Genomic DNA, 25,114 nt, shown 5'->3' with positions numbered 1-25,114 from the left:
TTCTGCGATGTGACCACTGGCTAATATACCTATAATAAAAATGGAAAGCAAAACTGCAAAGGCACGGATGCACCCCGTTTGGCTTGCTGAAACTTGGCTGAAAAACACTGTTCTAGCTGAAATATTGTGAGAAAAAAAACGGTATTTCGATTAAAAAAAGAAGCCGAACAAGTCGGATTTAAGGTAAGCCAAACATAACAATCTTATCGCCACTCGATAGGATTTTTTAGAAAAAGAAAAAGGGAATCTCATCAACGCGAAGCTAGGGATACAATACGAGTAGTAGTTTCTTACCGCGTCTTCTGCCCTTTCCGCCTTTTGCTACTAGCATTTGCTCCGTTCCTCGTGCGCGTGGACATGGCGATTCTGCCGATGGCGTGATACGGACGATGACGAAACTTGCCATGCCCAGCCCAGGAGGATGGTGACGTCTCGTCGCCGTCTCGCAGACGCAGAAGCTGGAGCGCGGAATCGAACGACGGCTTCCCAACCGGCTTCGCTTGAACTGGGTCGGAACCTGCCCGGCTCGATTCCTTTTGGGCCAAACAGATCTCAGCGTGGGCTACACGCTTCCAGATGGCGCGTCCACCAGTAATCCAGTTTGTACTATCGCGGCGTGCCAAGCGAGTGGTTGTTGGTCAAAGTGAAATTCCATCTTGTTTATATGTGGGCCATGCGTTTTATTACTGTAGACAGTAGGCTACTGGTATATTATGTGTTTATGTGGGCTGGGCCAATCTGCTGTTGGTGGGCGCGTTCGCGGCCTGCACGCGGCCTGCCACGGCGCGGGGGCGGCTGCGTTCCGCGACGCCATCGTCGTCTCGTTCCGATCCATGCGCAACCGCCAAAAACGCTGCGCCTCTAAAAGGTGGAGGAACGCGAAACAAACGGCGCAAGGCAAAAGAAAAATTCAGAAAAGAAAATTCGAGGTCGCGTGCCTGCCCGCTCTCGCGACGATTTCCATCTCTCCCTCCATTTTGGCCCCTCCTCTTCTCTTCCTTCCTTCCTCCCTCCGCTTGCTGTCTCGTTGCCTTAGGGTTTCTCCAGCTCTGCGATCCGCCTCGCTCCCTCCCTCCCCGATTCCGCGGCCCCGATTCGCGCGATCTCCGCGCGGCCATGGTCTCCGGCGCGGCGCACAACCCGGACGGGGGCGGCGGCGCCCAGGCCACCCAGCGCCCGCCGCCGCCGCCGCCCACGCAGGTGGGGGCCCAGACGCCCGTCGCCACGCCGCCGCCGGTCTCCGGCGGCGCCGCGCACTCCGCGTCTACTAGTGGGGGCAGCGCCGGCTCACCACCGTCCAGCCGCAGCGAGCAGCACGGCCCCGACGGTGCTGGCAAGGGTCCTGCCCTCGGGGCTGCGCCCGCGGCGGCGGCGGCGTCCACCCCGGCCAGCGATAGCACGTTCCTCCGCTTGAATAATCTCGACATCAACGGCGACGACGCGCCGTCGTCGCAGGCTCCTACGAGGTTGGTTTGTGGAAACTTGTGTCGGTCTGTGCAGCTGTATTTGCCCGTTATTCGAACCATGGGGTGCTTTGGTTGCTGCGCGGTTATGTTGGAGATAGGCATCGATACAGACTTACAGTGTGTCGACCATGAGAAAGGTTGTCCTGGAGATACAGCCATACAGGAAACATACTGTGGGAGGTTGCTCATTCTGTGTCATGACGAACTGTTAGCTGTTATTATTTGGACGAAGCATGCCTGGTGAAGTGTCTTCTGTGGTCATTTTCATGTCTGCAAGCATGATTTTACTCAAAAGCATGTACTAGCTCCCGTCTTGTAGGTTTGGCTTCCTGATCGTGTCAGCCTTGCTAGCAGTGGCGGAGCTCAAATATGAGGCGCGCGCCGGGGGGGGTGCCTAATTATCAACACATGCACACAAGCTTGGATCCTCGGAGTGGCAGGCAGGGCCAACGGTCGATTGTGGGCATGTGTTGTGTGCGCTGCTGTAATTTGGTCCTTCCCAATCGGAAGCACAATAGGCAAGAGCAACAGGCCAGCAGCTAGGTTGTAGCATTGTTTAGGCCTTAGTTCAGGTACGCCTGGAATCACTGAAAAATATTTTGGACCAGGGTTTGGGGTGGGGGGGGGGGGGGGGGGGGCATCGCCCAGGTTGGCTGAGCCGTAGCTCCGCCAGTGCTTGCTAGATAAGATGAACTTTTTAAATGGTGGACAGAATGCAATGTATTGTCTATTTGAAGTATGCACCCATGTTAAGCTGTTATATCAGCCATATGACTTGTATTGTTCTACAATCCTATACTGCATAAATTGAACCTAACAGTTAACAATGTACATTATATTTTTGCTAGCATTCATGTGGTTTGTCTTGTCTTACGATGTAGCTGTTTCTAGGCAGGCTACACAGACTCTTGTGCAGACACAGTTAATTATTATAGTAAATAGGTTGAAAATTCATAGCAGGAGTTTCTACTTCTTAAGACTCTCTTTTGTATCCTTTCTTTTAGTTACTTATCTAAGCTTTTGGGGGCATTGTAAAACTGCAGCAAGAAGAAAAGGAGAGGCACACGGGCAGTGGGTCCTGATAAAGGTAACCGAGGACTGCGCCAGTTTAGTATGAAAGGTGAGGCTATTTTTTCCCCTTCCATGTTATACTTCTATATGACAGTTATCTTTGGAAAGTTAAGATAGGAGCATAGTGCAAATGTAAACATTTGGGCAGTTAAAGTATGCCATCTATGTTTCCATCACATCAGTGCATCCATTTCTTGATACATTTGAAGGCTACGTGTATAGTGAATGGTACAGTAAAGCAGTGAATGCAAAATATCATAGGTGACTTAATGCGTGTTTCATTTGTTCCTTTGCAGTTTGTGAGAAAGTTGAAAGTAAAGGGAGAACAACATATAATGAGGTCAGTGCCTTTTCATTATATTATCCCATTTATTCAGTGTATTCTAGGTCAGATTGGCTTGCTTTTCTTCTGATAAAAAACCCTGCAAATTTGCATTGTTTCTTTTATTCCTTTGCATGTATTACGTCTATGCTCTACTTCGAAGATTTGATCCACTATTTGAAAGAGGAAGGAAGGTTGGATACACTGTAAAAGTAAAACCTAACGTCATTATCTGTACCAGGAAGATCTGACCATTTGATCATTAAACTGGCTTGTTCATATATGTTCATGCATACAAACTGTTAGACTTGTTTTCTGGTTTTACGTCAATTGTTCAATAGAGGGTCCCCTTAACATTACGCAAAGACACACTAAAACTTGATGGCATTATATACAGAGGACAAAAGTAGCTGATGATCATTGACCAGACTGCTTCATATCCATGCTGGCCCCTATGGTCCTGTAACATTATTTTCACTTTGAAAATGAGGATTTTAGTGCATTACTACTGTACATCGTTTTATCTACATGTTTTTTTGGCTTCGTTTTGTGAATAAAAAATCCTATAGGTTACTGTGTATAGTGATACTAAATTTTGGAATTCATATTTATCCTCTTCCTTTGACAGGTGGCAGATGAACTTGTTGCTGAGTTTACAGATCCCAATAATAATTTTGAGGCACCAGATCCTGATAACCCTAACGCGGTAAGAAATGTGGCTTCTCCTTGGCATGATTTTATTTATTTAATCTGATATGTGCTTGGTCCTCACTGTATGTTAACATGCAGCAACAATATGATGAGAAAAATATACGACGAAGAGTTTATGACGCTTTAAATGTTCTGATGGCTATGGACATTATATCTAAAGATAAAAAGGATATCCAGTGGAAGGGCTTGCCGCGGACTAGTATAAGCGATATTGAAGAATTGAAGGTTCTTGTCACTCTTAACAATGCATTTTGACATTTGATTTGCTTATGCTATTTTTATCCACTGCTTTATCCTTTTTTACAGAAGGAGCTTGTGGGACTGAAAGGTAGGGTTGAGAAGAAAAGTGCTTACTTACAGGAGCTACAAGACCAAGTAAGGATATGACATCAGTTTCCTCTTCCCACCTCTGCTTCATACAGTTGTAACTTGTATATATTATATATATGTCACAACCCTTATAGCAAAAGAGCTGATGGTATTGTATACTTTGTTTCATTGTGGCTTTACCACAACTAAAGTCTCAGTGGAGAACAAATACATACTCTTGTGTGCCATCCTTTATTTTCATCTGTATACTGATTGCACAAATATTTTCTTTATTGTTTACACAGAAGCATAGTTGTCTCTTATGCTGCATATTTAGTGTAACTCAGTGTCTTTATTAGCATATGTTCTCCACATCATCATATCAAGGTCCACCACTCTGGCTTCTGTGCTGGTTTAGATTTGTAGAACACATAAGTTAATTGTCATATACAATTGTCACATTCAGTAAGCTGTAGCAGGTTGGCTCCTGGACCAGCTAGTTTTTGCGAAACCAATTGCCCTTGTAATCTGCCAGAAAAAACGGTGAAATTCCATACTCTAATTTTACTGAAAACCTGGTGTGCCATCATCATTCCTAACCTTGATTGTCAGTTGTCACGGTATTGGTTCACAGAAAACAATTGCAATAATTATTTCTTTATATTTTATGCTTGCTATTTCTTACAACTAGTATTTCTTATTTTCTTATCGCCTACCCAATTTGTGATTTTCATATCTGTGGGCTGTTTTTTTGGCATATCAAGTATGTAGGTCTGCAAAACCTGATTCAACGAAATGAGCAATTATATGGTTCAGGAAACACACCTTCTGGTGGAGTGGCTTTGCCATTTATCCTAGTACAGGTGAATATGTTTTCAGTTCTATGTTCTGTTTCCTTTTGTATATAATGGACCGAATGGAAGTGAACTCTGCTTCTGCGCATGGTTTAGAGTTAAATGCCGGATATTTATTCTTTTGCTTGCAGACCCGACCTCATGCAACTGTGGAAGTTGAAATATCAGAAGATATGCAGTTGGTGCATTTTGACTTCAATAGGTGAGACTGGGAATGATACTCTTTTTTTGTCAAATGTGGCTATTACTTTGATTGATCTTTAGCTTGAAAGTTTGCTGGTGGGAACGTCACATGTTCATATCTCATTTGTATGCTTGCTGTCAAGGGTTTGCAAATTGTGCAATGGGAGAACCATCATGTTCATTATTGTTAATGTGAATTATTTGCTTTAACTGTTGGCTATGTCTTAGAATAATTTTTGTGACATGCAGAATAGGCTCTAATTTTAACCAGAAGATTTTGCTAAACTAATTTTTAGGTTTGGCAATGACGCAACTTGTATCAATACAAATACCATTTGGTTCTCAGCGTAGAGTTGTTGCTACTTGCGCTTTTGTGTCTGTTTTGTATGAGAATGGTGTGCGGTTGCAAGTGCGCAACACTAGCTTAAACTGGACAAAGCACCCACCAGGATTCTGAATTAGAAAAGATAAACTTTGAACATCGTTTCAGTGATATCTCTGTGAATGAAATATGTTGTCTAAATAGAATTTGTGCATATGCTTATTAGATTGACTCAAGTTTTTGCTGTATTCTTTTCTAATTTGTATTCTGAAACTGCAGCACCCCATTTGAGCTGCATGATGACTCATATGTCCTAAAAGAAATGCGGTTCTGTGGAAGAGAACAACATGACGGTGCTCAAGAGTCGACATCAAATGGAGGTGAGAGCTCAAGCATGTCAAATATTTATTGGCAACAAGTACAGCATCTGGAGCGGCCAAATAATGGCACCGTTAGGTTACCAAGCTCACCGCCTATTCCAGGGATATTGAAAGGGCGTGTGAAGCATGAGCACTAACGCTTGGGTGTTGGTTCACTGGCCTTGTCGTCTGAGCAGTTTGTTTTATTACATTTCTTCGTTGTGTAAAGGGCCTGTAAATTATTAGGCAAGGGGGAGAGTAGCTTGGTCTGATTTAGCTCTGCACCATATTTGGTAGAACGACGGGTGCCCTGAGTAAGTGTAACCATCCTTGAATCGGCTCCTTTAGTATGATTGAGAAAAGGTTTGACATGTGATTGTAGAGCATTGTAAATTAGTTGATGTCTATCTGGGTGAAATTTGAGCAGGTTGCGTGCTTCGTTCTGGGAACAAGCATCTTTTTTTTTCTTGTTCCTTTTCCTTAATTCTCATATGATTATCAGAAGTTCAAATTTTATAAGGTGTACAGCTTGTGACAAGGCAAACTGTTAAGTTGAAATGCTCTCGTCTGGCACCTGGCTATAGACAGGCCTGGTTTCGAATGTTCCGTTGTAATGTCTTGGGAAATTCACGCGTTCGAAATAGGCCCTGGACGGTTGGATCCTTATTTAACGAACACAGGTTCTGGAATTCAATTTGCTCAGTCTTTAAATTTAGAATATATTGGAGCATCTCCAATAGTAAAAACATAAAAATAATTCAAAAAATCTGGTTTTGCAACCTTTTCAATAACCATTTGGAAAGAAAAAAAAAACTCTCACCAACAATTTTCGGACGAGCCTCCTAGCAGCGGTTGGCGGCGACGATCGAGTTAATAGAGTGTCGGGAAGAAAAAAAAAACAGTGCCCATAGAGAGTAGTGGTTGTCTGTGTATGTCTGCGCATGGATGTTTCCTTTTTTTTTCTAAACATGGATGGATTGGGATTTGGGAGCTGGGAGCCTGGGATAGAGAGCCTTTTTTTGTTCATGCTGCCAAAAAACACCGGAGAACGTTCATGTAATTGTGTAATTGCTGCTAACGATTTGTTAGCTGTTGAGTAATGAGATTACACCTAGTTTCAAAAAAAAAAAATCAAGATTAGTAATAACTTTACTAAAGGAAAAAGTCTAAGTTACTCCCCTCAAGTTTGACATATGTCCAGATTACCCCTCAAGTTTGGCATATGTCCAGATTACCCCCTAAACTTACATTTGGTTTAATTTACTCCCTCCAACTATTTCAATTGGTCTAGTTTACGCCTTAACATGGTTTGTTATTTTTGTTTTTCCACGTATTAGTTGAGTCTTAATATAAACTTTTGTGATATGATAGAGAACATCATAAGTTATGTTAGAAAAATATATCTTAACTTTTTGCCACTATTTTGATAGCTTAGGAAATTTAATAATAAATTAACACTGGAGGTACAATATCGTATAAAACATAATGATGAAAAATTCATAGTGCATTTTTCTAATACAAAATACAGTGTCCTCTATCACCTCACAAAATTTGAAACTAAAATATAATTTATACTTAGAGAAACAAAAAAGAAAAATCTCTTTAAGGTGTTAATTGGACCAATTTAAATAGTTAGAGGGAGTAAATTGAACCAAGTGTTAGTTTGAGGGTTATTTGGACATAGACCAAACTTGGAGAGAGTAACATGGACTTTTTCCTTTACTAAACTTGTTGAGGTGTCACTGAAGCACGCGATGCCGCCACGGCGCGACCTTTTGCGCTACTTCCGCGGCCTGCTACAGCCCGTAGAAGGGTGGACTCGGTTGCCGTGGCCCATATATTCCTTTTTTATTTCTTTTTAAAATGTAATATAACTTCTTTTTGTATAATGCGTTTTTAGTTCTGTTTGCGCCACTGTTTTTCTTACCACATGAGATCTACGAGTCTAAATCTATGATACATATATTTACAAGTATTTTATAAAGTGACAATTAATGTTTTATATACAATGACTTACGTATTAAATATACTTCATCCGTTACAAATTATAAGTCGCTTTGTCTATTTTGGTTCATCCATTTTGTTATATATGTAGACATATTATTATATCTAGATGCATAGAAAAATATACTAAAAAGGTTAAAACGACTTATAATTTGGAACAGATGAAGTACATAGCAACTTCTGATGGTTGTGTAACTACACATAAGACAACAAGTCGTTACGTTACTTGGTAAACAGTTTGTATATAACTTGGAGCAATTAAGGTGATCGGTATTGTAGTATGCATACTAATTAGGTTTTACTGTTTGCTCAGGTTGCTACTTTTCGGAATAGTCAAACACGGGCGTCATATATACTCATACATACCAATTAAAGTTGAATCATCCATTCTGACTAGGGTCAAAACATCCATGCCGATTAGGTTCGTAGCATCCATGTCGATTAGGGTCACGACACCCATGCTGATTAGGGTTGCAACATATATGTACTGACTAGGGCCGTGGTAGGCATATTGGTTAGAGTTACGGGTTTGCCCTACTGTATGCTAATGTTGCTACTTTTTAGAATGTTTCAAAATAGATCCTGTATACTCATGCATGATGATTAGGATTACAACATCAATACTAATTAGGAGTCGCAACAGGGGTTATGCATGACTATATGTGTCCCCCCTAGATTGCGTCTTGTTGTTAGAGATCACTATAGGAGTTGTGACTAAAGTTCGCCCTTCACCCCCACCACACCTTTTTTATTAGTGGTTGTAGCAGGGGTTCTAGCTATTGTCCGCCATCCCCCACTCCCCACAATTTGTAGTTAATATACTGTGATTTAGAGTCGCTACAATGGTGTGACTATGGTTGGTTCCTTCTCCTAGTTTCCAGCTTGTTCTCTGATCAGTGGTCACTACATGTGGTCACTACATGAGTTATGAATATAGTTTGTCCTTCCCTAACATCTAGTTCTTCATAGATTGTTCTAATTTAGGGTCGATGCAATGGTTGTGACTATGGTTTGTCCCACACCTAGTTCATAGCGATGTGTCGCGTGTTAACGCCGCCGCCCCCACTATTCCCTTTGCTATGAATAAAAACCCAGCGACATTCATGTGCATCCTCCTGTTGCTACATCAGCTGGGACGCGAACATCGATCGCTGTGAGAGTGTGCGGCCACGCCTTCGTCGTAGAGAAGGGGCTCGCGACATGGCGCCCCGCGAGACCACGATGGAAATCCTGCCTTTCTATTATTACACCGCGAGAGAGACAGCCGCTCGTCGCGTTCCAGCCGTGTCCACCGCTCCGCCTCTCTCGGAGGCCCCCAGGCTGACCGGCGGTATAAGCGTGGCCCGGCCGAGTCCTAGCCCCCTCCCATACTATTGCATGATGGACGCCAGTCTCCGCCTCGTCTTCCTCCTCCTCCTCGCGGCCGCGGCATCCGCGCCGCTGGCCTCCGCGCAGCTCTCGGCAGATTTCTACAAGGCGTCGTGCCCGGATGCCGAGAAGATCATCTTCGGCGTCGTCGAGAAGCGGTTCAAGGCGGACCCCGGCACCGCCGGCGGCCTCCTCCGCCTGGTCTTCCACGACTGCTTCGCAAACGTACGTGACAACGAACTTACTAGCAGTCGTCGTTGGTGGCAATGGCATGCATGCTTGCAGCGCGTGACTGGTTGCTGTGCGTGTCTCCGTCCAGGGCTGCGACGCGTCCATCTTGATCGACCCGATGTCGAACCAGGCCTCCGAGAAGGAGGCGGGCCCCAACATCTCCGTCAAGGGCTACGACGTGATCGAGGAGATCAAGACGGAGCTGGAGAAGAAGTGCCCAGGCGTGGTGTCGTGCGCGGACATCATCTCCGTGAGCGCCCGCGACTCGGTGAAGCTGACGGGCGGGCCTGAGTACGCGGTGCCCCTGGGGCGGCGCGACTCGCTCGTGTCCAACCGCGAGGACGCCGACAACCTGCCGGGCCCGGACATCGCGGTGCCAAAGCTCGTCGACGAGTTCGCCAAGCAGGGCTTCAACATCGAGGAGATGACCGCGATGCTGGGCGGCGGCCACAGCATCGGCATCTGCAGGTGCTTCTTCATCGAGGCCGACGCCGCGCCCATCGACCCGGAGTACAGGAAGAAGATCAGCGACGCCTGCGACGGCAAGGACTCGGGCTCCGTCCCCATGGACTCCACCTCGCCCAACGTCTTCGACGGCAGCTACTTCGGCCTGGTGCTGGAGAAGAAGATGCCGCTCACCATCGACCGCCTGATGGGGATGGACAAGAAGACGGAGCCCATAGTGAAGGCCATGTCGGACAAGACCACCGACTTCGTCCCCCTCTTCGCCAAGGCCATGGAGAAGCTCAGCATCATGAAGGTTCTCACGGGGAAGGACGGCGAGATCAGGAAGGTGTGCTCCGAGTTCAACAACCCTCAGAACAGCACCGGCAGCACGTCGGTGATACGGACCAGCTCCGTCAACGCCGACCAGATGGCCGGGCTGTCGCAGCCAGGGTCGTCGCCCAGGAAGGTGGGCCCTCCCAACGAGGTGGAAACACCCGCCATAGTAGCGAATGAGGCGGCCGCCAAGGTTCCCGGTGGTGTGGTCGTCAGCGTCGGAGGAGACCAGCAGCAGGCGCCCAACACGGTGGTGCCACCAAATGTGCAGCAGCCGCCCAACACGGTGGTGCCGCCAAACCTGCCGCAGCCGGGCGCCGAACCGTTAGGCCAGGAGAAGGTGGCGGATAGGCCCGGCCTGAAGCTCCGCGGCAGCGGCGAGCCTGCGAACCCGGTCCCGGTGGTGCCCGGCGGCGAGGATGCTGCCAGGCAGCAGGCGCTGGCGGCTCTGGAGGAGAAGAAGAAGAGGAACATGGCCAAACTCTACAGGGCTGCCAAGGCCCAGCAGTAGATGGATCATCGGAGTAGGCGTTCAGGGTGCCTGCCACTGCCAGTGCCGCCGTGCGCGTGCTGCAGCAGGGTGCATGCGGTGGTCAGGGGACAGGCATGCGCTGTTAGATAATTATGCATTTTCACGATCAATTTAATCCAGAAATATAACGTCAGCAGGTTCGTGACCACACACACATATATATATATGTGTGTGTATATCTCTAACAAACGCTATAGCATGCAGACATGACATACAAATGGATACAGTAAGAACGCAAAGTGCGGTAATCATAGAGATAAGATTGTACCCAGCGGAGGGTCCCATGCCAAGGGCAATGAATGCTCCATTCGCACTAGTCGACATAGTGCGTTGCTCGAAGTCGTGGACCACAGTCAATGCAGGACGGTGTTCGCAGTGCAGTCCCACGAACGGATCACCAGGAAGAAGACGGGTTCCCGCGAGCGATCACCAGGAAGAAGATGGGTTCTGCTAGCGATCACCAGGAAGAAGACGGGTTCCGCGAGGAAAATGTCGAACGAGCAGTCGCGGAATCACTCCCCAAAAACCTAATCGCCGCACACCCCGTGCAAGGTTTGTAGACGGACGAGGGTTCCGGAGGCACCTGCTCTCCCACTTCTCCGTGCACGCAGAGGTACGGGACGGGGAAGCCAAAGGGCTGCTGAGATGTGGTCTCTCTCGGAAGCGAAGCCAGAACGGTGAACTGACGGAGGACTGCGGATTTATGGCTGCGACGGGAAGGGAGAAAGGCAACGGAGAATCCCAGAAGACGGAAAGCGGAAGAGACGCTAACTGGCGCAATCAGTTCGCCTCCACCATAAAGGAGAGAAACTTCTATGATTATGTGGATTAAGTGGCAAAACCTGGCCACACGCGCCCGCTTGCCGCCCACCTGCCTCGCCTCCACCATAAAGGACATAAACTCCCGTGATTATGTGGATTAAGTAGCAAAACCTAGACACGTTTGTCCGCCTCGCCTTCACCATAAAGGAGAGAAACTCCCGTGATTATGTGGATTAAGTGGCAAAACATGGCCACGCCCGCCTGCCTCGCCACAGCCTCGGCCCACGCGTGTGGCACTCCTTTGTTCTTTTCTCAGCTTCACAATTAAGATGAATAATTTCCAACCATATAAGCTGAGTAAACGTTCAGTCAAAATCTCATACGATATTAAACCATACAACACTTAATGTTACATACCATAGAGTTTTATTTAATTTATTAAATATTATACGGGCGAAGCCCATAATATATCCAACACCCTGTCATCTTCTCACCCAGATTTAATTTTGAGCGGGGACAAATGCAGTATGTTGGTTTATTTGGCTAGGTAGAATTGTATATAGAAAGATATGTTGGCTTATTTGGCTAAGTAGAAATTGATATTGTATTATTGTATATAGAAAAATTAATTTATTTGTACATGCAGATGATCTTCAGAGCTCCAAAGTGGATTTTGTTTTTGATCCTACTAGTTACAAAAGGAGATGCTCAGCCAAGAAGTAGGCATAGCTGGATGTTGGAAGCGACGATTATTACAGGGTGTGTTTGGTTTGGAAAAATGAGTAGATCCATTTTTTTTCTCACTACTCACCTTTTTTGTTTGGTTTGTAGAATGAAACGAATTGATCCATCACCACCTCATTTCTCACAAGCTAATAATTAGTATATGCATGAGGAATAATATATTGATTTCACAAAAAATTATGGAATGAACTCATGATGCACCACCACATAAAAAATGGGGTGATTCCCCAAACCAAAACACATATATATAGATCTTCCCGCTAACCATAGGTTGGTGTCTCCGAATAAACTATGTGCTTAGTTTTGCCCTCATGAAAAATGGGGTGATTCCCCAAACCAAAACACATACATAGAGATCTTCCCGCTAACCATAGGTTGATGTCTCCTAGTAAACTATGTGCTTAGTTTTGCCTCATGAGCTTGTGTTTGGTGTACGAAAACTTTGCCTCTGTTCTAAATTATAAGTCGTTATGGTTTTTTTAGGTACATAGCGTATATTTAGGTGTATAGCAAAAACTATGCATCTATATATATGTAAAAAAATATGCCTAATTGAGTAATCAAAATACAACATATAAAAAAGAGAGAAAGAGAGGCCCTTAGGCCAAGTTTTCTCACTCAACTGGGCCAAATCTTGTTCTACCTATACAATGCAAAATGAAAAGCAAAACATAACAAAATAAAACAACAAGCTAGATAAAACAGGTCTTTGGACCTTTTGGAATGAAATAGAAGTCCAGAACAAACAAACATTTATAGAGAAGCGAGGATGGGATGGAATGATGGGCGACTGGCTAACAGCCACATATAGTACGCTCATGGCTAACAGTCAGCCACAGTCCCACAGATAGTGCGCTGGTGGCTACACAAACTACCACGCAATATTTCTTGATACAACTGTGTCTGTATGGACCAAGAACGTCGACTTATATAGATGTAAGATGTACACGCAGCAGAGTCATCTTACATATTTATACTGTTTTCAATTAGTGTATGTAAATCAGGCCCAATATTTGATACAATTCACACAACACCGCCATGTACATGGCTACTGGGCTTGAGGCCAACTGGAGCATATATATCTCACATATATGACGATATACACGGGCAATGTCTGATGTGTCAAACTGAATGTTTTGCTTGATATGCTCCTCTCAGTAACATGTAAACCTTTACGCTCAATCGACAAATTTCAAATCTAGTACTCCCTCCATTTCAAATTGTAAGTCGTTCTAGCTTCTCTAGATACTTCGTTTTACTATGTATTTAGACACAGTGTATCTAGATGCATACAAAAAACCATGTAACTAAGAAGCCAGAATAACTTACAATTTGAAATGGAGGGACTAGATAGGAGGCAAGCAGTCTTATGAAACAGAAGCTGGTTTGCTATAGCTTGGACGATCTGACTTTAGCAATGAGTTCTCTTCTCAAAATCTTTCCTGAAGCAGATTTTGGTACGCTATCCACAAAGGTAACCCTCCTCAATTTTTTGTAGTATGCAACCTATAAGGGAGTTCATGAACAAAATCGGTAATGTATTAACACGGTTGTATCAGTTGATGAAAAATACCGAGTAATGTTAATTTACTCAGGAATTACGAACGTTCCATACTAGAGTGACAGGTACTATGAGAGTTAGACTTGCCGATAGAAACAATTAAGCCAAGGTTCCTACACAGGCTCACCTGCTTTTCAATAAATTTCTGGACATCAACTTCAGTCAAAGAACTCACAGGGGACCTTACGACGTAGGCAATAGGAACTTCCCCAGCTTCAGCATCGGGGAACCTTGGGAGCAAGTATATCTTCCCATAAGATACAGAAGAAGAAAAAGATTTCGAAAACGCACGCACAAAAGTAGCTATCAACCCCAATGATTAGGTGGCTAAACTTACGGGATAACAACAGCATCCAGAATTTCTGGATGAGACAGAAGTAGCCCTTCAAGCTCAGCGGGTGCAATCTGCCAGAAGAAAAATATGAGATTCCACTAAAGGAAAATACATGATATAAGATTGAAAAGAGAAAATAACATATGTGAATAAGGCTGATCCATTTTATGATAGTTAGATTGAATAGTAGAGAAAGAATACACTGATTGAGGCCATTAGGAAAACTCCCATGCTTCCAAATAGATAATCACAATACACTGTAGTTTCTAGTTATATCTGACAAAATGATTTAAAAAATTTAACTGTATGAAGTGATCTAGATGAAAACTAATCAATGTACTGAATAATAATTTGTATGAATGCAAATGCTTAGTAGAACTGCAAACATTAGCTGCAGAAAGGACCCAAATGAGGCTGGACAAAATCTTCTTTCGATAAGCGCTGTTCAAATTACTAATTTTCACCCCCACGTGATTATAAGTAAAGTTTGCAGAAACTAAACATTTGTTTGTGAAAAAATGAGAATCTTTACCTGAAAACCTTTGTACTTAATCAGTTCTTTAAGTCTATCAACTACAAAAAGCTGACCTCCTTCATCAAAGTATCCAATATCACCAGTATGCAACCACCCTTGCTTGATTGTAAATTCAGTAGCTTGCACATTGTTGAAATACCCTAAAAATAATATACTCCAATGAGTAGCGAAATGTTTTGGCCACAGTATCTCTCTAGGACAGAACACAATGAAAAATTTTGGGAGCTATTGTGGGAAAATAAAAAGGGAAAATTGGTTCTATGGCACCGAAAAAACACCACTTCCGTAAAATACCACTGAAAGACGCTCGTCACGTAAAATACCATCAAAAGACAGTGCCGTCACCTCTATCTAGCATTCCGTCACGGGCACACCAATGTCGTGAAATCCACCTCCAAACACCTGAAAGAAAAAAAAAACGGGTCCTTGTCCTCCCCTCGTTTGCTGCCTGTTTGTGACGACGCGGAGGCGAGCTGAGTCTGGGCAGTGGACACGCAAGGCGGTGCCCAGGCCGCGCGAGGCGGCGCCCAGCGCGCAGGCAAGGTCGGCCGGGGCGCGGCCACGGCCACACCGTGCAGGCGAGCTCCGCCATGGCGCGTGATGCGGCGGTCGTGCCACGCAGGCGAGCTCAGCCGCGGCGCGTGAGGAGGTGACTGCGGCACACAGGTGTGCTTGGCCGGAGCACGGAAGATGGCGGCCGCGGCGTGCAGCCGATGAGGCGAGCTTGCCAGGGCACACGAGGCGGCGTCCGCTTCGCGAAGAAAAGCTCGGCCCAGGCGAGCGAAGCAGCGCCCGCTGCACGCGCACACGAGGGGGAGCTCTTCGCCGTGATGTGCGTGGGCGCGAGGGGTCTAGCAACGCGCTGGCGGGACGGATCGCGCACGATAGCCTCCACGGCGGCGGGGTCACGCTCAACGGGGAGCGGCTGCAGGGCCGCCGCCTGCGCGCCATCTCCGCGTACGCGAAGCAGGACGACCGGCTGTACCCGATGCTCACGGTGCGGGAGACGCTGTTGTTCGCCGCCTAGGTCTGCCAGCTTGGGCTCGCCCGTGCCGCCGACACCATCATCCCGGGCGGCCGGTCCCATGAACTCCGCATGAGCGTCGCTAGCAACGGCACCTCCGCCACCGTCCTCTCCCATGCGTACCATTTCAATTTTTAATTCATTCTTTCTGCCCCGCACCATCTTCTTGCTCACGTAGTCGCGTGCATCATCGGTGCATGTGAGTTGGAGCGACCGCGACAGAGCTCGCCTGCGTGGCGCGACCACCGCATTGCGCGCCATGGCGGAGCTCGCCTGCGCGGTGTTGCCGTGGCCGCGCCCCGGCCGACCTCGCCTGCGCGCTGGGCGCCGCCTTGCGTGCCCAGACTCAGCTCGCCTCCGCGTCGTCATGAACAGGCAGCAAACGAGGGGAGGACCAGGACCCGTTTTTTTTTCCAGGCGTTTGGAGGTGGATTTCACGACGTCGGTGTGCCACCGTGACGGAATGCTAGATAGAGGTGACGGCACTGTCTTTTGATGGTATTTTACGTGACGAGCGTCTTTCAGTGGTATTTTACGGAAGTGGTGTTTTTTCGGTGCTATAGAACCAATTTTCCCAAATAAAAATGTAGATAAACAGCCCGTTGACAAGGAGCTTTCTAGGCAGATTATCTGAAACACTGGGAGTTTTTTTAATGGAAAACAGTTGCTGCTTAATACTACTCCTAAATCGTACATTGTAAACAGCTAATTGCAAACTAAAAACATTACCAACAAATCGCTAGAGTCTAATTATAATATTTGTGGACCAAGATTGGTAATGTTTAATAGTTGACGAACACAGGGAGAAAGAATAAAAACACAAAACAGACAAACTTTAAACTTTTACCTTGCATTATGTTCAGTCCTCGAACACAAATTTCTCCTAGTTGATTTGGTGGCAGACATTTCAATGTTTCTACATCAACAATTTTTGCTTCAACTCCTGAGACAAGTGCTCCAGTTGACCCAAATTCACGAACTTGTCCTTTTTCTGCGTACTCTAAAGATATGATCCCACAAGTTTCAGTCATTCCGTAACCCTGCAAGAGGAGCACCATATTCCATGAAACAAAGGGTGTGTTTGGATCTACTATGGATTACAAGAATCAGCTAAAAAGACAATGAGATGCAAATACCCCTCATTCTAGTGTGGACAAACAACTATCGAACCACCCAGATTTCAATAATCCATTACACCTCCAAACCTACTACTTGGATTGTTATATTCCTCAGTAGATCCAAACAGGCCCTTAGGCATGGAAAATATGCTCAGTTTACAGCTGTCATGACTCGGGAGTAAATGGAACGCCAAAAAGAGTGCACGTTTTGAACAGATTCAGCAGCATAGTGAGTACATGTCTAATCTGAAGAGAAACGGGATGCATCCACAAATCCACAATGATGGATATTCCCATAAGGAGATGAACCTCATTAAGCTATTTACTACTATGGTGGTCACTTAGCTCCTCAGGTGTATGAATACTGCAGCCATGTTATGGAATGAACTCAGCTGTCAAAGGTTAGTTGTGATTTCAAGATAAACACCCATTTATTTACAATTTGTTTACCACAACACACGGCAGGGGTTTCCTCTGCTGCATTTCCCTAAAAAGAAAACCACCCATGCCTGCAGACCAGGCATCTTATGTTTACAGGTGGACACGTTATTCAGTTCCTTGATGTTACTTTGTTATTATCATGTAGATCACACGTGAACATCTGATCAGCAGCATCTCATATATAATAGAAACAATTGCATATTTGTCAAACAAAACCACCAGTGGCAAATAAGTAAATCACCCTATTTAATATCTCAAAATGACATGTAGGATAAAACAAATAAAGACAGATCACATCACATTAACAGATCTAGTCACATGCTAAGCAACACAACATGCAGTTGAATTAGGAATATCAATATCGTGCTCCATAATTTTGCAGTTTGGAGCAGCACATAGTATGGGAATATGACAACCAATGGCCTAAAACTAAGAAAAGGATGCACACAGTTTGGAGCAGCACATAGTTTGGAGCAGCACATAGTTAGTGGGTATAACCAGAACTGCCCATCTTGTGCCTTACTTTAAGTTATATGCCGAGTGAATGTCCAAGTATACAGCATTAAAAGTTCACTTTCCTATATAGTTAAAAAAAGAACGAAAGAGAGAGAGAGAGATACTTTCTCAGTTTCTCTGTTCCAAAAAGCAAAATCAAGTCTATAGCCGCTCATTTGGTATTTCCATCATCACTATTATGTCCTTGGTAGAGCAGTATAAAAAAGTATTCGAATTTTGTCGTCTAATCCAACAATTATAGATAAGGACAACAGAATCGAGGTTAGCCTCCTCAAAGACACTGATGGAAAAGGATGAAAAATTAGGTCCATTCAATCCCAGAAAGACCCGAAACAAGTACTAAAATTATTCAGCATACCATAATCACATTTGCAAAATCGTGAATGGTCAATTACCTGGGCAATCACGGCTTCTGGAAAGTTCTTGGCCACGCCCTCCATCACGTCCTTGCCAAGCGGCGCCGCGCCAGAGCCGATGAACCTGAGCGAGCTGAGGTCGTATTTCCCGACACTCCCGAGCTTGGCGAGCGCTATCATGACCGGCGGCACGCAGAAGAGGTGAGTGACACGGTGCCGCTGCACGGCGGCCATGACAGAGTCCATGTCAAACCGCGACATCACGACGACGGAGTTGCCACGCTGCATCTGCGCGAACGTGATGACGGACAAGCCGAAGATGTGGAACATGGGCAGGAAGCAGAGGAAGACGTTGGGCCCCTCTCCGAGCGCGTCCTGGTCCGCTGTAATCATGGCCGCCGCCGAGATGAAGTTGCGGTGCGTCAGGATTACGCCCTTGCTCGCCCCCGTCGTGCCGGACGAGTATAGCAGCGCGGCCGTATCTCTCTGCTTCGTCGGCGGGCGGCGGTACTCCGTCTCCCGCGCCCCAGAAATGAGGTCTGAGTAGAGCGTGACGCTGGCGCCCCGAGGCTTGGAGGTGGTGGCACTGGCCGCGCCGCCGTCGACGTCGAGCAGGATGGTGGGGAGGCCGAGCTCCACGATTTTGGGAAGGAGTTCGGAGACTGTGATTGCGAGCTTGGCGCGCGAGTCGGTGACCTGCTTGGCGACCTCCCTGGGGGTATAGAGGGGGTTGGCCGTGGTAGCGACGGCGCCGAGGGCGGTGACGGCGAAGAAGCAGACGGGGTAGAGGAAGCAGTTGGGGGCGAAGAAGAGGATGACGTCGCCGCGTCGGACGCCCGCGCGCGAGGAGAGCGCGACGGCCGTGGTGAGGACGGCGGAGCGAAAAGCGGCGAAGGTGAGGGATTGGCCGGTGGCGGAGTCGACCAGCGCGAGAGCGGAGGGGCACACGTCGGCGCGGCGGAAGAGGAGGTCGTTGAGGGAGAGGCCCGGGTCGGACTCGATGCGCACGGCCGGGCGCGGGGAGCGGTACACTCCGTCCGCCCCGTAGCCCGCGGCCGGCGCCGCCGTGCGGGCCATTGTCTCTTGCTCGGTCGATTTGTTCTGTTGCGCCCGAGAGAGTGCCGTTGGCGTGCGTGGAGTGGTGGTGCCTTGGAGGTGCCTCCGCTTTGTCCCGCCTCTCCTCTCCCAACGTAGACGGTCTCCGATAAATAAGGAGACTCAATCCCAAAATAGATACGAAGAGATTTAAAATTAGTTTTTAACACAGTATTTATATGAAAGACATATTTTAGATTATCTGAGAGACACGTCTTAAATATGAGTATCCTCTCTCCTAAAAACTTATTTGTAAAAAGGATTTTTTTTCGAGTCTCGTTGTCGGAGAAGATGCTGAATAGATATTGAACTTTTTATCTGTAACGCTATCAAAAAATAAATGGGTATTATATTTTAGATGTTATTATTGGAGATAGCCTAAAATGTTACTATTTAGGTTCTGACGATTCGTGTCTGGTTCGTTACCTCCGTAAAGGTATATATATACAAGTACTATCTTTAAAGCAAGTCGAGCTTATATACCCATACTTCACTCTGTAGCTCAAGGTTTAGTACAACCACTTACAGGGGAAAGCAATTATAAACATAAAACTATTTTTTAACTTTTATAAACATAAAACTAGACAGACCAAATAACGATTGTTGTTTTGGCCTGTATCTAGGCTTGTACGATACAGTTTGCCATGTTTGATTACCTGTATAGGCTCATATGCAGGTTTAAATTGTGATTATTGTGTTTTTTGTTTTTCTAGTTGTGTACAGAGTCGAGTTGACTGAGTTGTACAGTGTCCGTCTGGACGTTTCTTCTTTTTAATATAGCGGGCAGCTCTCCTGCCGGTTCGTTTCAAAAAAAAAAAATATGCACGTTTATACAGTGGTCAAACAAAACCTAATATTGCATCAGTGCCCGTTCGGCTGGCTGGCCGGCTGGGGCTGGGCTGGCCAGCATACTCACAAGATATTGTTCGTGTGAACAGTGTTATCAGACAGAACAGTATTTTTCTCTCACAACAATCAGTCAGAATAGTATTTTAGTTTATTTTTTAATCCTGTCGAACAGGCTAGCTAGTATGTCAGATTTAATTATATTAAACAATACATGTTTCCACATACTACTACTATGTTTTAAATTATAAAGTTATTTTATCTTTATAGTAATTTTTATACAATGTATATAAATATATAGTATATCTAGATATATACTAAGAACTACGTGACTTGCAATTTAAAATGGAGAGGATACATAACGTGAACTAACTCTCTATGCACAACTCAAATCTCATAAGAGATCTTTTTATAGATAAGAGAAAAGAAATCCTTGGCCACAACTCCGATTGCAATGTGGAGGAGAAAAATAAAACATGAGTAGGACGTGCGTGTGTGTATTATTGGTAAGGAAGAAAAGAGCAAATATGCAGGGATAAAATGACGACGGATATCTCTCATCCGTCTATTAAGAAAGTGTCAAAATCATACTTGGATAATCCACCTATGAGGACATTTAGCTTCTACGCTGTATCCAAATCTAAATACTCCCTTTGTACTAAAAAATAAAGTCGTTTTGAACAAGACTTGGGTCAAATATTGGAAATATAAATCATGAATAACTTTTAAATTGTTGAGTTTGGAAATGTGAAAGCCATATAAATAGATTTGTCTTAAAAATACTTTCATAAAAATATACATATATCACTTTTTGATAAATATTTTTTATAAAAACAAGGAGTCAAAGTAATACTTTGAGAACATGTCGCTGTCCAAAACGACTTTATTTTTTAGTATAAAGGGAGTACTTAAATTGAATTTCTGATATATACATGATATATGCTCCCTCTGTCTGACTTCTCTAGAAAACAAAGTAGACGATTTAACTCGTATTTTACAGGCATCGGTAAGAAATTGCTATGCAGTACCGCATCCTGAGAAACTGGGCAGCAGAAGACAAAGGGTTCAGACTCCGGTTCATCAGCCCGTTCGGCATCTGGTAGAAAAAAACGGACAAAACGGCTGATTTTTTACTCTTTTGATTTGAGGTAGTTTTGTTTTCGCTGGCGTGAACAAACATCCACCAGATGGATGGCGTACGTATCGTAGCGTACAACATGGAGACTGAGACTTTTCAATTCACAGTTCCTTGGCAGTAACGTTGCCTTTTTCTTTTTTGGCCACACGGATCCGAATCCGATCGCGCTCGCGTGACGTGCCGTGCATACACTACCATTAACATCTCTTTCCATGGTTTGCCAATTTGCCACTGGGCATTTATGACATCGAGCACGGTGGACATTTCACATTTGGACAAGCAACCTGCCCGGTCATGAATCCACATTTCTCATCAAGAAGAAAGAACCTCAGCCTGCTGGTCGCGTGCCTGCGTCGGCCACGCACCACGCCCACAAGCCGGCCGGCCTCAGCGAGCTGCGGGCTGCGGCGCGCGCGCGGCCACGCGCGCTGGCAAGGCGACGGCGACGCGCCTCCACACGTTGGCGTCATATAGGAGTATCCGGAGCACCTGCAGCTGCAGTGTCGTCGTCGAGGTCAGAAAAGAAAAAAAATGAGCTCCTACCTCCGCGGACGTTGCGGCACCTGCTGTCCATTGCCGCCGGTGCCCTGTGTTTGGGACTAAGCGGCCACTGCACCGCACACATATCGGCGCACGAACTGGCCGACTAGGCCACCATGTAGGTACGGCACGTATATCTTGCTCCTCCTTTCCCTTCATTCTCGCGCCCTGGCCCTGCCATGTTATGCCGCCGATGACTCACCAACTGCAACTCCAGTGTAAAACTCAGGAACCCAAACCAGCCGGTTAGCCTTAGAGCTTCGCCTAATTATTAGATGGAGGGAAAATTTATTCAGAGAATTGAAGAACAGAATTACGTTGAGCTATCCAGAGAATTGCAAAGACATTAGAAGACGTAGCATGAGAGTCCATGACAAGGCAAGTGGGAATAATAATATGGACTAATAGTGGATTTATCTTATATGCAAAGTTCTGCATCCCTCGCTGAGACATTCTTAGGGCTTTATTCTTACCTTTATGAGTCTTAGTGCCCTGCAAAAATAAGTTGCATATAGGAATGAATACGTTATATCTAAATACATAACAAAATTGATGCACGAAAAAAGTAAAAAACGACTTATAATTTTTAACAAAGGGAGTAGGTTTTTTCCTTCTTCAAATATAGGTATTATTAGTGCTAACCTTTAGATAGATTAGTACAGAATTGATATGATGTCGCCAATTACGTTTGGTACTCTCGGTTCAGGAAAAAAAAAACTGCGTCGGTGTCACATAAAACCTCCGTGCGATAATTCGACGTAGGTCCCACCTGCAGGTCATTAGGCGGTGATCCAGCCGAGCAGATTAGACTATATATCCCTATATGCAGATCACGCATGCAGGTGGTGTCGCACTCAGGTCGTATGCGACGAGGATTTTTTCCCCCCTTGGTTCATGACCAAATTACATGCCTACAATAGATGGATTGATCTATGGAGAAATATTTAATCTAGAACCCTAGCAAACCCGAGTTGCTTTAACTTTTCGCGTTGCCGGAGCAGCTCTGCAATAACCCCCTTGGTGTGCCGGGCATCGGCAACATCGTACAACGCAAAAAGCTCCAACAGCCCTGGATCCTCACGTTGCATCTCCGACTTGCCGTCGTTTCCCTTGGCTCTCTGCCCGCCTCTAAGCACGTCGGCGACCTTCTTGGTCTCATCCCAACCGTTGTTGATCTCAGTCACGCTTCTTGAGCTCGTTCGTTTAGCTGTGGCTTGTTGTAAACGATGATAAATTTCTAGCCGGAATAATATTTTTCTCTCACACAAACCAGCCAACAGTACTTCTTCACGAACCAGCAACGATACGATCAGCCAACCGATCAGGCTGCTTCTTTTTTCCCGCGTTTGATGCTGCTGCCGTCGTTGACAGTCGTGTCCACTTCACTTGGCTGTGTCGCCATTTCGTGCTCTCTTGGGTCTTGCGTTTTGTGCTACTAATAATGCTCTAAGTCGATTCTCTACCCCGTTTTGTGCTACTAATAATAGTCAGCTTTTACGCGTCACGTACAGGCCGACTCGACTTCCACATTCGTGCGTTTCCTCCTCTGAGTCGAGGCCCGACTCCGATACGATACGATCGGAGGGCCCACGCAGGGAGTCGCAAGGACGACGCCCTTGCTCTCCCCCGTCGTGCCCGAAGCGAAGAGTACAGCAGCGCGGCCGCCGTGTCGCTCCGGCCGCTTGGTCGGCGGGCGCCGGTACTCCGTCTGCACGCCGTCGACGAGGTCCGAGCAGAGCGTAAGGTTGGCACCTGAAGGCATGGTAACGGAGGCGGCGTCGCCGTCGAGGAGGATAGCGGGGAGCCGGAGCTCCGCGACCTTGGGCAGGAGGTCGGAGACTGTGACGATGAGCCCCACGCGGGCGTCGGCGACCTGCTTGGCGATCTCTCTAGATCGATGCGCTGCGGAGCGGAGTGCCGCGAAGGTGAGGGCGCCGCCGGTGTCGGTGTCGACCAGCGCGTCGGCGTGGCGGAAGATGAGGTCGTTGAGGGAGAGGGAGAGAGCCGGGTCCACCGGGCGCATCGATCGGTACACGGCGTCCTCGCCGTAGCCCGCGTCCAGGCCCGCTAGTGTAAATCGCTTGCCGTTCTGGATCGGTCCGGTAGCTGCTGATGTATAAGCATGAGCATACTGAACTCAGTCCGTGCTAACTTCGCGCAACCAAAACATTTCACGTGTGACGTGTCACTGTGTCAGAGATGAGAACATGTGAAGAACCATGCGATTTTGCCTCTGAGAACGTGTGAAGACTGAGGACAGGCTTGTACTCCGTGAAATGTTATTTGATACCCCCTCATTGCTAAAAAAAAATGAGTCATTTTAGATAAGACTTAGGTCAAACATTGGGAATATAAATCATGAATAATTTTTAAGCTGTTGAGTTTGGAAATGTGAAAACCATATGTATAGATTTGTCTTGAAAAATTCTTTCACAAAAATTTACATATATCACTTTTTGATAAATATCTTTATAAAAATAAATAGACAAAGTTATGTTTTGGAGACCATGTCGCTGTCTAAAACGACTTCATTTTTTTTTAGTATGGAGGAAGTATATAAGTTTTCATCTCATTCCCTTGTTTAATGTGTAATGGGCTTCGCATGAGGAAATAAATATCAAATAACTATGATACCCTTATTAAATAAGTGGAGAGGCAACATAAATAGACGCAGAATTGTAAGTTTACATGTTTGAGACGGATCCATAATCCACCCATCTTTTGGTTCGAGGACAAGGTTGGATAAGATATGGATATCCATGAATTTTATAATATGGTTAATCCATACTGCATGTATGGTTGGATGTATGGGTCGAGTCATTTTTTGTTTGGTTGGATGGATAAGATTTGGATGAGATGAATCATTTTTCTGTTTAGTTGGGCAAGGATACTAGTCTGGTTATGGCATGTCGAATCCACTTTTCATTGGTTTATTTTTTACCAAAACGTAATCATGTAAGATCTTGTTTCGTAGATTTAATTGTAACACTATACGATGGTGCAATCACATGGCAAATTACGTAAATGATTTGTAAGATAAAACCATTTGAAGATCGCTAACCTGAAAAGTGAAGCAATTAATGTATGGTCCCACATAAGCAACCAGCCACGACTTGACATGGATGAGCTCGCCCAGCCAAATTTTAGGGGTGAGCTTGTCCACCGTATGCAGGGCCTTTTTGGCACGACTTATATTGGCTTCGGCTTCATCTATTTTGTGTAAATCGATGTACTGTAGCGTGAAGCCGTTTTGTAAGCCGGGGTTAAAATGAACTGGAAGTCGGAAAAAATCAGTTTTTCTGGCTTCATCGGCTTTGGCTTCACTGGTGAAGCCGTTTTAGATGAGCCGTGCCGAAGGAGGCTTTAGACAACATTCCTCTTTGTTGGTTGTCGTTATCCACGAACAAAACAGCTATCATCACTGGACCGCCGTGTCCTATCCCTAACCTAAGTAAACACCCCTCCTATTCCTAACCTAAAATCCAAACAAGGCAAAAGCTTTACCCTGAACCTTATTCCCCTATCCGGCAAAAGCTTTACCCTGAACCTTATTCCCCTATCCTGCCTCCCATTTTCAATAATCCGAATGCCA

The 25,114-nt window shown here is 45.7% G+C and overlaps 3 protein-coding genes across 3 annotated transcripts; 2 read left to right on the top strand and 1 right to left on the bottom strand.

Annotated features, from left to right (window-relative positions):
• The first annotated feature begins 802 nt into the window (after window positions 1-802).
• LOC136507642 (transcription factor-like protein DPB) lies at window positions 803-6,116 on the top strand. Its single transcript, XM_066502302.1, has 9 exons — window positions 803-1,466; window positions 2,510-2,586; window positions 2,834-2,877; window positions 3,488-3,565; window positions 3,649-3,795; window positions 3,877-3,945; window positions 4,644-4,742; window positions 4,865-4,935; window positions 5,518-6,116. Exons 1-9 carry the CDS (start codon window positions 1,117-1,119, stop codon window positions 5,753-5,755), a joined length of 1,173 nt encoding a protein of 390 aa, XP_066358399.1. The 5' UTR covers window positions 803-1,116; the 3' UTR covers window positions 5,756-6,116.
• Window positions 6,117-8,670: 2,554 nt separating this feature from the next.
• Window positions 8,671-10,684, top strand: LOC136552798 (peroxidase 44-like). Its single transcript, XM_066544370.1, has 2 exons — window positions 8,671-9,194; window positions 9,289-10,684. The coding sequence occupies exons 1-2, from the start codon at window positions 8,802-8,804 to the stop codon at window positions 10,489-10,491; spliced, it is 1,596 nt and encodes a 531-aa protein (XP_066400467.1). The 5' UTR covers window positions 8,671-8,801; the 3' UTR covers window positions 10,492-10,684.
• Window positions 10,685-13,075: 2,391 nt separating this feature from the next.
• Window positions 13,076-19,083, bottom strand: LOC136552789 (4-coumarate--CoA ligase-like 1). The gene is made up of 6 exons (XM_066544361.1): window positions 17,943-19,083; window positions 16,320-16,512; window positions 14,446-14,588; window positions 13,917-13,984; window positions 13,707-13,809; window positions 13,076-13,524 (listed from the first exon to the last, which is right to left on the bottom strand). The coding sequence occupies exons 1-6, from the start codon at window positions 18,978-18,980 to the stop codon at window positions 13,408-13,410; spliced, it is 1,662 nt and encodes a 553-aa protein (XP_066400458.1). The 5' UTR covers window positions 18,981-19,083; the 3' UTR covers window positions 13,076-13,407.
• Window positions 19,084-25,114: the final 6,031 nt, after the last annotated feature.

This window comes from Miscanthus floridulus, chromosome 1 (assembly GCF_019320115.1).
Source record: "Miscanthus floridulus cultivar M001 chromosome 1, ASM1932011v1, whole genome shotgun sequence".
In the NCBI taxonomy this organism is placed as follows: domain Eukaryota; kingdom Viridiplantae; phylum Streptophyta; class Magnoliopsida; order Poales; family Poaceae; genus Miscanthus; species Miscanthus floridulus.
The sequence above is the reverse complement of the archived record's forward strand: the minus strand, read 5'-3'. Positions and strand labels throughout refer to the sequence as shown.

Excerpts from the sequence above, each read along its gene's own strand:
- LOC136552798 (XM_066544370.1), top strand. The coding sequence starts at position 8,802 with ATGGCGCCCCGCGAGACCACGATGGAAATCCTGCCTTTCTATTATTAC. Across the intron at positions 9,195-9,288 it reads TCCACGACTGCTTCGCAAAC|GGCTGCGACGCGTCCATCTT; the intron begins GTACGTGACAAC and ends GTCTCCGTCCAG.
- LOC136552789 (XM_066544361.1), bottom strand. The coding sequence starts at position 18,980 with ATGGCCCGCACGGCGGCGCCGGCCGCGGGCTACGGGGCGGACGGAGTG. Across the intron at positions 16,513-17,942 it reads CAGAAGCCGTGATTGCCCAG|GGTTACGGAATGACTGAAAC; the intron begins GTAATTGACCAT and ends CTCCTCTTGCAG. Across the intron at positions 13,525-13,706 it reads AGAAATTTATTGAAAAGCAG|GTTGCATACTACAAAAAATT; the intron begins GTGAGCCTGTGT and ends ACTCCCTTATAG.
- LOC136507642 (XM_066502302.1), top strand. The coding sequence starts at position 1,117 with ATGGTCTCCGGCGCGGCGCACAACCCGGACGGGGGCGGCGGCGCCCAG. Across the intron at positions 1,467-2,509 it reads TCGTCGCAGGCTCCTACGAG|CAAGAAGAAAAGGAGAGGCA; the intron begins GTTGGTTTGTGG and ends GTAAAACTGCAG. Across the intron at positions 2,878-3,487 it reads GGAGAACAACATATAATGAG|GTGGCAGATGAACTTGTTGC; the intron begins GTCAGTGCCTTT and ends TTCCTTTGACAG.